Source organism: Camelina sativa, chromosome 4 (assembly GCF_030686135.1).
Source record: "Camelina sativa cultivar CO46 ecotype springtype chromosome 4, ASM3068613v1".
Taxonomy (NCBI): Eukaryota; Viridiplantae; Streptophyta; class Magnoliopsida; order Brassicales; family Brassicaceae; genus Camelina; species Camelina sativa.
In genome coordinates, this window is record NC_141883.1 from 18649349 (window position 1) to 18661145 (window position 11797).

General features: G+C 36.2%; 1 protein-coding gene across 1 annotated transcript; it reads right to left on the minus strand.

Annotated features, from left to right (window-relative positions):
- Positions 1-8671: 8671 nt before the first annotated feature.
- On the minus strand, positions 8672-11463 carry LOC104783860 (uncharacterized). The gene is made up of 7 exons (XM_010508962.2): positions 11221-11463; positions 10997-11070; positions 10787-10871; positions 9605-10708; positions 9356-9487; positions 8978-9202; positions 8672-8809 (listed from the first exon to the last, which is right to left on the minus strand). Exons 1-7 carry the CDS (start codon positions 11461-11463, stop codon positions 8672-8674), a joined length of 2001 nt encoding a protein of 666 aa, XP_010507264.2.
- Positions 11464-11797: the final 334 nt, after the last annotated feature.

The following is an 11797-nucleotide window of genomic DNA, read 5'->3' on the forward strand; positions in this document are numbered from 1 at the left end:
TTGTAATTGAATTTATAAAAATATTAGTTGTAACGATTGAATCTTATTTTTAATATTTTTTTAATCAAATTAGGAAAATCTCTCTATAAATTAATAATTATTAATTTATCGAGAAATTAAAACCTCTATAAATTAATAGATTTTCATAGTCCCAACATTATTAATTTATAGAGGTTTTACTGTATATTCAAGAAATTGAAGAACTAACATGAAAGGAAGATGTCTATTTTAACTAATTTATTTTTTATTTTTTATTTTTATTTTTGAATTTTATTATATTAAATTATAATAGGTCTTTCCAAATGGGCTTGACCTTAGATTACATACAAGAGACCCAACAGATACAAAAAGAAGGAAAACGACGTCGAAGTGCCTTCGCCGGAAAGGAGGATCGGATCCTGCTGATCAACCTGAGACAACTGTTCGAACTGTAGCACTGGTGGTTGCAAGATCGACGGCGTTGCGGCGGATTCACCAGATCGAATCCCTTGACGGAAGCAACCCAGATCCGTCAGTTCTCCTTCTCCGGTGAAACCACCTGACCTGCTACAAATCTTCCGACCAATTCAGACAACCGATAACAGGCTCCGCGAAGTTAGGTCCCGTTCCTAGCAACCTGCTCACTCAGATCGAACACCCCCCTTCTAACTCCGGCGACAACCGCTTCCTTCAGGTAACAACTCTTCAATCCGGTCCGGTGGAAGCAAGTATCGTGGCGGTTTGCAGACGGTGGTGGTTCAATTCACCGTCCAACATCCCGGAAAAACCACGAGAGCCTAGAAGCTGCCAAACTCCACAGTTAACCACCGTGACAACGCAACTCAACCCTCCTGCCTCCCAACCAACTTCCGCCGCAACCCGCAGCTCAGATTGGACGGCTGAACCCCGAGAAAACTCCACCGCGACTTGATCAGGAGCTTCCCGAACCGCCAAAAAAAGCCACAGTCGCATCGGTTGGGACCAAAACCACACCTCTGTTGCCGGAGAAGAGATCTACCCACCTCTGCCTTCCTCTTGCAGATCCAAAGCCTGCAAATTAAGCGCCGCCCTCCTTAATTACCTGACATACAACACCAAACCACCAAGCAAAGAACCGCCTCAACTGGAGTGAGAAAACTCTCACTACTCATCTGGAGCCAACGAATCGCCGGATGAGAAGAACGACCCACGATGAAACCACACCCGATCCGCCAGATCTGGTTCTGGATTTGATGCCGTCCTCAAGCACCATCACCAAAACTTTCACCAGCGGTCACCACCAACAGAATCTTCGCTTCACGCGCCGAACAGACTCACCGGAACCACCATCCCGAGTGACCAGACCAAGACGGAGGACCTCCTTACCGATGGGAAGAGAGATGTCAGAAGGAAGAGAGAAAAACTAAAAGAGGACACAAAGCCCTCTCTGGCGCCGGAAGGGCACACCGGAGAGGCAAGAAAAACCTAGATCTGAAAGTTGGTTTTTAGAGAGAAGGGAGAGAGAAAGGTATCGCTTTTTGACATGTCTATCTTAATTATATCTATTAAAAAAGTTAGTTTTTGATAAAAGAAAATATTAGTGTTCATAGTATATAACTGAGAAGCTTAAGTATGTATATATCTAAATTCTTAAGAAACAATTTTTAATGAATGTAAAATTTATTCAACCAAAAAACTCTTTGTTACAAAATATGTATCCTTAAATCAAAATCAAGCTTTTATTTAAAATATTTTTTAAATGTGTTAGACAAAAATGATAGAATATTTAAATATTTTAAAACAAAGTTGTTCATTTAATAAAAAAATCAACACCATAAACCATAAGTCCGCGCATAACATTAGTATTCATCTAGTTGTTTTAATTATGCTAGATTTACACACTTTCACAACTAAATGCAAAGATCACCACAAATGCCAATCACCCCATAAAAGCATATATATATGCATATACAACCCTTTGACCTTTTTCCCATTCAATCACCACACATACTTATGTTCTCTTTCTTTTTTACTTAAAAAAAAAAAAAAAAACTAATCGTGAAAAATTCCACGAAAAGCACCTCTATGATCCTATGCCCAACCGCATGAAATCGAAACTAATTTTTTTTAAAACACATATATCTTGATTTACTATCTTCTTCTTTTTATATAACAATTTCTTGATCCTATCTTGTTTTATATTACCAATGACGGAAAAATTCATCATAATTACAATTCACACCAGTGGCGGATGCAGACAAATATTTTGACTGGGGAACAAAGCATATATATTTAAAATATTAAAATTATATAATAAAACATATTTAAAAAAATATTTTTGATAACTTGAATTTGCATCTTTAATGATTCAAATTTTCAAAAGTATTTTTTCTATTACTATAGAAATATCTTTTAAAAATTTTAATTAGAAATACACAATAACAAACTTACAATTCAATATAAAATAGACATTTATATTTACTTTTCTAACCATATATATCACACAAACTTAAACCCTAAAAATAATAAATTATTTACAAACTGACATTATTTTTAATGTTACTAATATGTTAGTTTTACTATCATTTTATTAATTAAGATATATGTATAGTCTCATTTTATGCATCTGGTAGGCAAAAAAAGGATTAAATGATTAAAAAAGGCATAGAACAAATATAAAATTGTAACCCCAAAAATGAGAAAAATAAAATAGAACAAAGTGACAAAGAGGGTTTGAACTCATAACCACGTAATTCTCATGTGTGCCTATTTGCCAAATGAGCTGAAGGATATAATTTGACATATTTACTGGCTAGTTTATAAAACGTGGTATGGGGCACGTGCCCCACCTGCTTACTGCCTAGATGCGCCCCTGATTCACACAAGTGGGGATTCTAATCTATTGTGATAATAAACATGCATGTATCAATACAACTTATAAAGTATAAACAATTGTAAGAAATAGTTTTTGTCAAAAATATAAACCGAAAGATAAGTTTTTCTTTTAAATAAAAAAGTATTATTTGAGGGACAGCGCATAGTACTACCAAGTTCTCTATAAAATTAATAAATCAACTATTCAAACTTTTAGTTGAAAGTTTAAACCTTATCGGTTTGAATAAGTCATGTATAAGCAACTTTGCATTTAACAATTTTGCACTCAACAACCAGGAAAATTTCTGGATATTGTATAAAACACAAAAACCAAATCCTAAGAAATCATCTTCTGTAGGCCTTCATTTGAGTTTATCCTCATATAATTTAATATATCGCTAATAAATGTTTTAACTATTTATCATGAAATAAACAACTCTATCACTATTTATTTGCATATTGAGTTCAATTGTCCAAATCAAGCCTAATATTGTTACGTTAAAAGCTAATTTTAGTTCCAGGTTACGTTAATGTTCTCTTCGATGACATTTTGTATTTATATATATACGACATCCAAAAGCGTCGTGCCTACATTTGTAGTACCTTTTGTTACTATTGACTTATGTATCACATAAGTTTATAGTTTGTATACGAGAGTAGTTAAATCTAGCTTACTATTCTGATATACTAAATGCACAGTATAAATATTCTTGTATCTCTACTTTGATTGATTGATGAAAAATATTTTTTACACCAAAGTTAATATAGTATCAGAAGTCTAACTAACTTTTTTTGTGAGTAAAAGTGTTATAGTTGTTGCTGCGATCAAGGGCACTCTTACTAACTAGTTTAAGATCAAGGATCTTGGTCCAGCTAATTTTTTTCTTGGATTAGAAATAGCTAGGAACTCGGAGGGAATCTATGTTTGTCAAAGGAGAAATATTGTTTAGACTTATTGGCTGAAGCATGATTATTAGGGTGTAAGCCTAAGTCAGTTCCGATGGATCCAAAGGAAGTGTTGACTAAAGACACTTGTGTTCTTCTAACTGATGGACGACCGTACAGAGAATTGATTGACAGGTAACTCTACTTATGTATCACTCGACCTGATATCACATTTGCCGTACATCGGTTGAGTCAATTCCTCTCGTATCCTACTGATGTTCACTTTCAAGCTGCTCGTAACATCCTCAAGTATCTGAAGAATAGTCCTGGCCAAGATCTTTTTTATTCCGCATCTTCAGATATTTGCTTAAATGGCTTTGATGATGCTGACTGGGAAACTTGCAAAGACTCTCGAAGATCAATTTCTGGTGTGTGTATCTTTCTCCAACAGCACTGAAGCAGAGTATCAGAGCATGACTCAAACAACAAAGGAGCTTCTTTGGTTTAAACAGATGTTACAAGATTTGCGTATTACACCAGTCTCCCAAGCTAAGCTGTTCTGCGACAACAAATCAGTTCTCCACATTGAGAACGAAGTACGTCGAGATTGACTACCACACTACACGTGATCAGGTTAAAAATGGGTTTCTCAAACTTTTTCACCTCAGCTCTGGGAACCAACTCGCATACATTCTTACGAAGCCTCTACATCATGGACCGTTTCATCACCTTCTTCAGCAAATGTCGATTTCAAGCCTTTATTCTTCCAAGGAAATAACGGTTTGAGGGGGATATATTGACTTATATATCATATAAGTTTATAGTTTGTATACCACAGTAGTTAAGTCTCATTTAGCTTACTGTTCTGTACAGTGTAAATACTCCTGTATCTCTACTTTGATTGATTAATGAGAAATAAAGTACTGTATTATTTCACTTTTCTATCCTTCGCATTGGTATCTAAGTTCGCCCATATTCCAGTATTTTTTTTTCTTTATATCTTATTTCTCGTTTTGCTAAATTTTAAGGCCGACAATGACGATTTGGCTGCAAGCCTGCAAGGGTTCTCAGGATATTCCTATATTCACCCAAGTTGGGAATTATGTATTTCAATTAATTGTTTCATTTAAAACTTTCTGAATTTTAAAAAGAAATGTTAAAAAAAATCCTAGAAAAGGTCATCAATCAGTTGACCTGATTAATATCGTAAAATATGAACTGAAGGAAGTTTGCCGGACCCAACAAAAATAAAGAAAGCCTGGCTAAATACTATATAAAATTAGGACTAACACATAAAAACTGTTGGTCTTTGGTTAATTGAATACAAAAACACAATAGCTGAAACCAATTCGTGCCGTGGGAGAGTTTCAATTCGTGCCGTGGGAGAAACTAAGAAAGGTATTGAATTTGGTATTTTTAAAGATTTTAGAGTATTCTTAAAATCCTATGTTATTCAATTGATGATTTTAAAAAATCTTTTAAAATCCTATTTTATTCAACTTGAATTTATGTAAACTTATTTAAACTATTCTAAATTCTTTTGTTATTCAATCAATGATTTATAAAACTTATTTGAAATCTATTATTATTCAAAATTTCACAACTTTTTAAAAAACTGATACTTTGCATGATTCTATGAGATTTTTTTTCTGTTTTTTTTGTTAAAAAATAAGTCTAATAAAATCACACTTCTGAGCTAGTTTTTAAAATTTTTTCAGTTACTACTAGGCTTCCTCTGTTGTTTTTCTCTGGACAATTGGAATGTCTACAGGTTTTATCTTCTTCTCTCCTCATCATCATCAGAGACGCCTAACAACTGTTCGATAGAATTCCTCATAGAGAGAAAAATAAAAAATGTACGTGGTGAAACGTGACGGGAAGAAGGAAACTGTTCGCTGTCTCTAGTCTCCACAAGAACACTAAGAACTCATTTTCTGAAACGTGAGTGTTCTTTTTTTTTTTTGTGCACCCAAACTCTTCATTCAAACTTAACAAGATACAAAGGGATGGAGCATATTCGAACATACCCGAATAGCAAACTTTGAAGTTAAAGCACAAGAACAAGCAGAGATTAAACATAGAGTCACAAACTTGACAAAGCTTGATAGGGAACCAGGAGATGTGTTGAAACAAACTATCACAAGAACACCCATGAGAGAAGATGCATACAACACAAAAAGCTCAACTGGTAATACGATAGTCACCAAACAATGTGACTTTGAACTGAAGTTCGAGCCATCAACAGTGGCTCTAGGTTGAAGGCAACCTGCAGTAACGCCGGAGGAGATTCCGGTAAACAAGCACCGCCACAGTTGGGCGGAGTCTGAATCAACAAAAGTGATTTTGGACTGACCGCAAAGAGAACCTGACGGAGAAGTATCCGGTGCTCTGTTGGGGGTGGAAGCAGGAGGTGCCGCGAGGAGTTGCATCGCGGCGCCGGTTGCCAGGAGGGACGACAACAAACACACCAGTTGAGACCATCAGGTTAGCCTGGTTCTTTGGGTGGGCACAAGAGGCGGAGATGAGGTCGCAGGATAATCCGCGCAGGGGGAAATCCGAAAGAACAAAGGACTGAAACCGGAGGTTAGAGGCGGTTGGGAACTTAGCCCGACGACAGAGGAAAGCGGATCGAGAGAGAAAGTTTCTCCGAAATCTCACCGAGGAGCTCTCAGAAGCATAGCCAAACGAAGACATCGCCAGAAGGAGGCGAGTGACGGAAGAAGGTAGAACACGGCGGAAGTAGCGCCGGATCTGAAACCGAAAATACGGTTCGAACACACCCTGAAGCGAGATTGGATTATACGGGAGATGAACAAGGCAGCAAAGAGAAGAAAGAGACCGGCGCCGGCGAGCCAAAGCAACACCGGCGCCGGTAGGCGGAGACTTCTTTGTAGATTCGGGAATTGCGGCTAGGGCGAACAGCAGTAGAGAGAGTTTTTTTTTTTTTTTTTCTCGTTACCAAGATAAACGTGAGTGTTCTTTGTTCTGATTTCTAGACGTATTAGTGACTATTAATTATTCATATGTGTTGTTGACTTTGATGGATTTTGGGAAATCTTCATGGTTAGAGATATGTACAATCATGTCAATGAGAGATCTGGACTCAAGGCTCCTCTTTCAGCTTTTGTCTTCTTCTTCTTTATTTTCTTTTCACTATCTCCTTTTTCTTTTTGTTGTAGGTTAAATCTCAACACTAACCTCATTTGTTTTTGTATTGCAAGTTGCCCACATGTCAACGCAAGATGAATAATTGATCATTCGCGTAACATTCATCATTTTAGAGAGTACTGGGATAAGAGAGCCTGTCACTTGTGTATGACTGGGATAAACAATTTTTTTTTTTTTTTGTGTTTGTGAAATATTCTAAAATCACCTAAAGTTTAATAACAAAATCTTATAGAATCACATTCGTTTTTTTGTTTTTTAAATATAAAAACTTTAAAAAATAATTAATTTTTCTACAAACTCAATCAAATCTTTTAAAATTCTAAAATGTTAAAATCCTACCAAATACAAGTTTAATATCCCTCTAAGTAATATTATGATGACGTCATAATTAGAGATAATCTATGGCTAAAAAGGACGTATGTAACTGAGACGCTAATTGACATGTCTTTTCAAGATTGGCGAACGTATATATTTGAAAAATATCTTAGCATATAAAGCATATGACAGAGACATTTTTGTGAATGAAATCCACCACCAACTGATCAAATGTATCTCGAAGAATTACAAATGAAATAGATGAAGGACGTATGACGCATCAAACACACCCTTTTCATTAAGAAATCCAATATCTAGACAGGAATTATTCCAACGTATAAACTAAAGTTTTGAACATTTTGAATAGAAAGAGTCCCTTGATATTCAACAACAAATTCAACCCGTGTTAGAATCCTCCACCGAATCACGATTGAGACCAAAACCAAGAGGAAAGAGGAAACAATGGAGATACCCATTTGATTTAATCTCAAGCGGCAACTGGTTTTCGCATTTGAACCAGCTCACAAGTAACTTTCCTCGGAACTCATAATTTCCAAATATTACACTAGCAATCCCTTGGTTACGAGACCGTAAAGAAACGATTTGTTTCATTAGTTACAATAGTTACCAACTGTAATTGATCGCAGAATTAAATAAATTTATAAAACTTTCTCTAATATTCAAAATTATAGTAGATTTCCCAAAGTGACAAATGGACATTGGAGTCACGAAGTTTCCATGCCACATACGTGTAAATAAATACATATGCAGTAAAACCTCAATAAATTAATAAGGTGTAGATCATGAAATTTTATTAATTTATTAAATTTTTAATTTATCGATAAATTAATAATTATTAGTTTATTAATTAATTAATAAAATATCAATTTATAGAGAGATTTTTTTTTATTTTCATAATTTTGAAAATTTTCTATTAAAAAATAAGATATTTTTTTTTGTTATAATTCATATTTTTAAGAAATTTTCTTAATTTATAATCTTGGCTTTGGTAATAAAATGGATACTACAAGTTTATTAAATTATTCATGTGAAAATGATAAATGTTTATAAATATATATATATGTATATTTAGTTTATATTATTATTAATTTATGATATTGATGGACCATATTATATATATATATATATTTTTTAATTATTTACTTATTATTTTATCGAATTATGTTATTTTTTATACCGGTCTAACTCGAGACCATAAAAAATTATTAATTTATAGCGAGTATTAGTTTAAAAAATATTAATTTATAGAGATTTTATTGTAAGTTACAAATGATTTTTGTTTTTTTGGTCCTCTGATAGTACAAGAAAGAAACTTAGAAAAGTAAAAATAATCTATGGGAAAGGACAGAAAAAAACCAAATGAAAGAAGAGAACACTACAAGTGCTTGATAATGAAGCCAGATCGCTCTCCAAACACTAGGAATTGCAGTAAACCTTCGAATAGAACTCCTTATTCTTCTGCATCAATCTGATCATGGAACCATGAAGGACCTCCTAATGCCAAGTACGATTGGAATCTACCATCCTGTGTCACACTCTTGGCAATAGCTGAAGCCACTCGATTAGCAGGCCGCCCCACTTGTTGACACTCCCAAGAAACAAACCCAGCACATATTTGATGAATCTCCTTTAGCTTGAAACAAAAGCGAGGTCACTCTTCGGGATTATTGATCGCCTCCAGGCCCTCCACTACCTATGCGCTATTAGTGACCACAACCACCCGCTCTAAGTGTAAATTCCAACCCTCCCCACACACCGAATCCGTTCGTGAGAACGCTTCTCTTGCATGATAAACCACCTGACCACAAGCATCTCTCACATTCCAAGCACCACCAAACATAGAGGATGAATTTATCCATGATAGTGCAATATTACATTTGACGACGCCGGGAAGAGGCCTACTCCATCGGCCCTCCACTGTCTCACCCTTCCTATTCCATTTGGACTCCAACTGCTCCTCACTCTGTTTCACCTCTTTCCACTACAAAGTGTCTTGAAACGCTTTTGTAACTATTTCCTGGACATCACCCAGTTTTCCTTGGAAAACCAAAGTATTCCTATATTGTCATATATTCCAAAGTATCCAGGGGATAGCATTCTGAATATCTTCCGGAACCCCTGAATTTTGTATCACCTCCATGAGATGCTCCCAGTTTCTCTCAACATTAATCTCAGAGAAACCCCCCAGAGGAAGCGAAATATTAGCTAAAGCAAAGACTTGGTGAGCTACTTGGCAACCAAAAACCGTATGTCTGATAGTCTCAACCTGACAACTACAAACTAATCATCGCAAGTCTATTGCGATCCCTCTCGAGGCCAATCTGTCTGCCACTGCTAAGGCTCCAGATAACATTTTCCACAGGAACATTTTAATTTTGGGGACCGTCTTTAACCCCCAAATCTTTGCTTTGATCTTGTTGGATCTTATCACCTCCTCCGATTGCTTCTCATATATAGTTGGTAAGGTTCTTAACAACCAATACCCACTTTTAACTGTATACGCTCCAGCCTTATTGTAAGGCCATATAAAACGGTCATCTCGCCCCTCCATTATCTTCATTGCTAAGATCTGTGCTGAATCAAATGGGGGAAATAGTTCATTAACTTTGGAGACATCCCAATGACCACTCACCGGATCTCTCAAATTAGCTACCTTAAAGTTGACATCAAAAAATGTTAAAACGGTATGGAGCACGGGGTGTTTCTCCTGTAACCACTTCTCTTGCCAAACCAAGGTCTTGCGTCCATCACCAATCACTTTATGTAATCCTTTTTTCAGTCCATGTAAAATGCTACGCCACGCATAAGACGGACGAGAACCAACCCCACAGTCCAAAATCGACTTTTTCTGAAAGTATCTGCTTTTATAGAATCTTACCACAAGAGACTCCGAGTTATTAAGCATGTGCCATGAGTGTTTGGCGAGAAATGCCTGATTGAGGTCATTTAAATCCTTGAATCCTAAATCCCCTTCACTTTTGGCTGTACATAGCTTTTTCCATGCCACCCATGCAATCTTTCTCTGCCCTTCACAATTACTCCACCAGAACTCCATCATTGCACTAGTAAGTTTTTTACAAAGATTCTTACTTAACCGAAAACACGACATAACATATACTGGTAAGTCCATTGAAATGGATTTAAGTAGCACTTCCTTACCTCCTAACGGAAGTGATTTAGCAAACCAACCATGAAATCTACCTTTTAGCTTATCTCCAATGAAAGCTAACAAAGCTTGTTTAGATCCACTAAAGCATTTTGGTAAGCCCAAATACGAGCCAATACCCCCTTCTTCAGTTATACCCAAAATACTCTTGACGAGCTCTTTTTTCTCATTTGAAGCCTTACTCCCAAAAGTGATTGTTGACTTAAAATTAATCACCTGGCCAGATGCCCTCCCATACAATCTTAGACAATTCAGCACTTCCTCACACTCCTCCTTTTTAGCCCTAAAGATGAAAAGGCTATCATCTGTAAACAGTAAATTCTGCACCGAGGGACATGAATCATTAAATTTGAATCCTATTAAACATCCATGATCCTGTCTTCTTTGCATAACATGTACCAGAGCCTCCACACATAGAATAAAGATAAATGGGGATAGAGGATCACCTTGTCTAATCACACGACCTGGTATGATGAAGCCATGACTGCACCCATTGATAAGAACCGTGTATGAGACAGATATGACACAGGACATGATCCACTTTATGTACTATGGAAACCCATCTTGACGAATAGACATTCAATGAAATCCCATTCAATACGGTCGTACGCTTTAGACATATCAGTCTTGATGGCCACCATATCCTCATTGAATTTAGCATTAGTACGCAAAGCATGAACCACCTCATGTGCAATCAATATATTATCGGAAATAAGTCAGCATGAAAGAAAGGCTCATTGAGTCTTAGAAACTAACTTAGGAAGACACCTCTTCAGTCTAGAACATAGTATACTGGACGCTATCTTGTACAACACAGAGCATAGACTAATTACCCGCATATCAGACATAGCATTAGCATTTATTTTCTTGGGAATAACGCAAATCTGCGTGTGGTTCCAATCTTGAGGCAATGAACCATTAGTGAAGAAACTTAACACTTCTGCTACTATATCCTGACAAATGATATTCCAGTATCGCTTAAAGAAAATGCCAGTCCACCAACCTACACCCAGTGCACTGTCTCCTTTAATCCTGAACGCAACCTGTTTAATCTCTAAAGCAGATATTGGAGCCATTAACTTGCTATTCATATCATCTGAGACTCGCGGTTTCATACCTTCAAGCAGTTCCTCAAAACTATTCGGTTTGGAGGACTGAACAAATCATAGAAATATTCAGCCGCAATGCTTCCCTTTGACCCCTCCTCAAACGCTTCATTCCCATGCTTGTATAATAATGAAATCACTCTGTTCTTTAGCCTTTTGTACTTTACGCTTCATGAAAGTATGAGTTTTTCTTATCACCTGCCTGTAGCCACGATTGACGACTCTTTTGTTTCCAATATATATCCTCATCTCTAAAAGCTGCAGCCAAATCCCACTTTATTCGTTGTAATCTTGGAAAGTTAGG

Coding starts and splice junctions, on each gene's coding strand:
- LOC104783860 (XM_010508962.2), bottom strand. CDS start 11,463: ATGGCTCCAATATCTGCTTTAGAGATTAAACAGGTTGCGTTCAGGATT. Junction 10,872..10,996: donor AAGACTGATATGTCTAAAGC/GTACGACCGTAT, acceptor CAATGGGTGCAG/TCATGGCTTCATCATACCAG. Junction 10,709..10,786: donor TTCTATGTGTGGAGGCTCTG/GTACATGTTATG, acceptor CCCTCGGTGCAG/AATTTACTGTTTACAGATGA.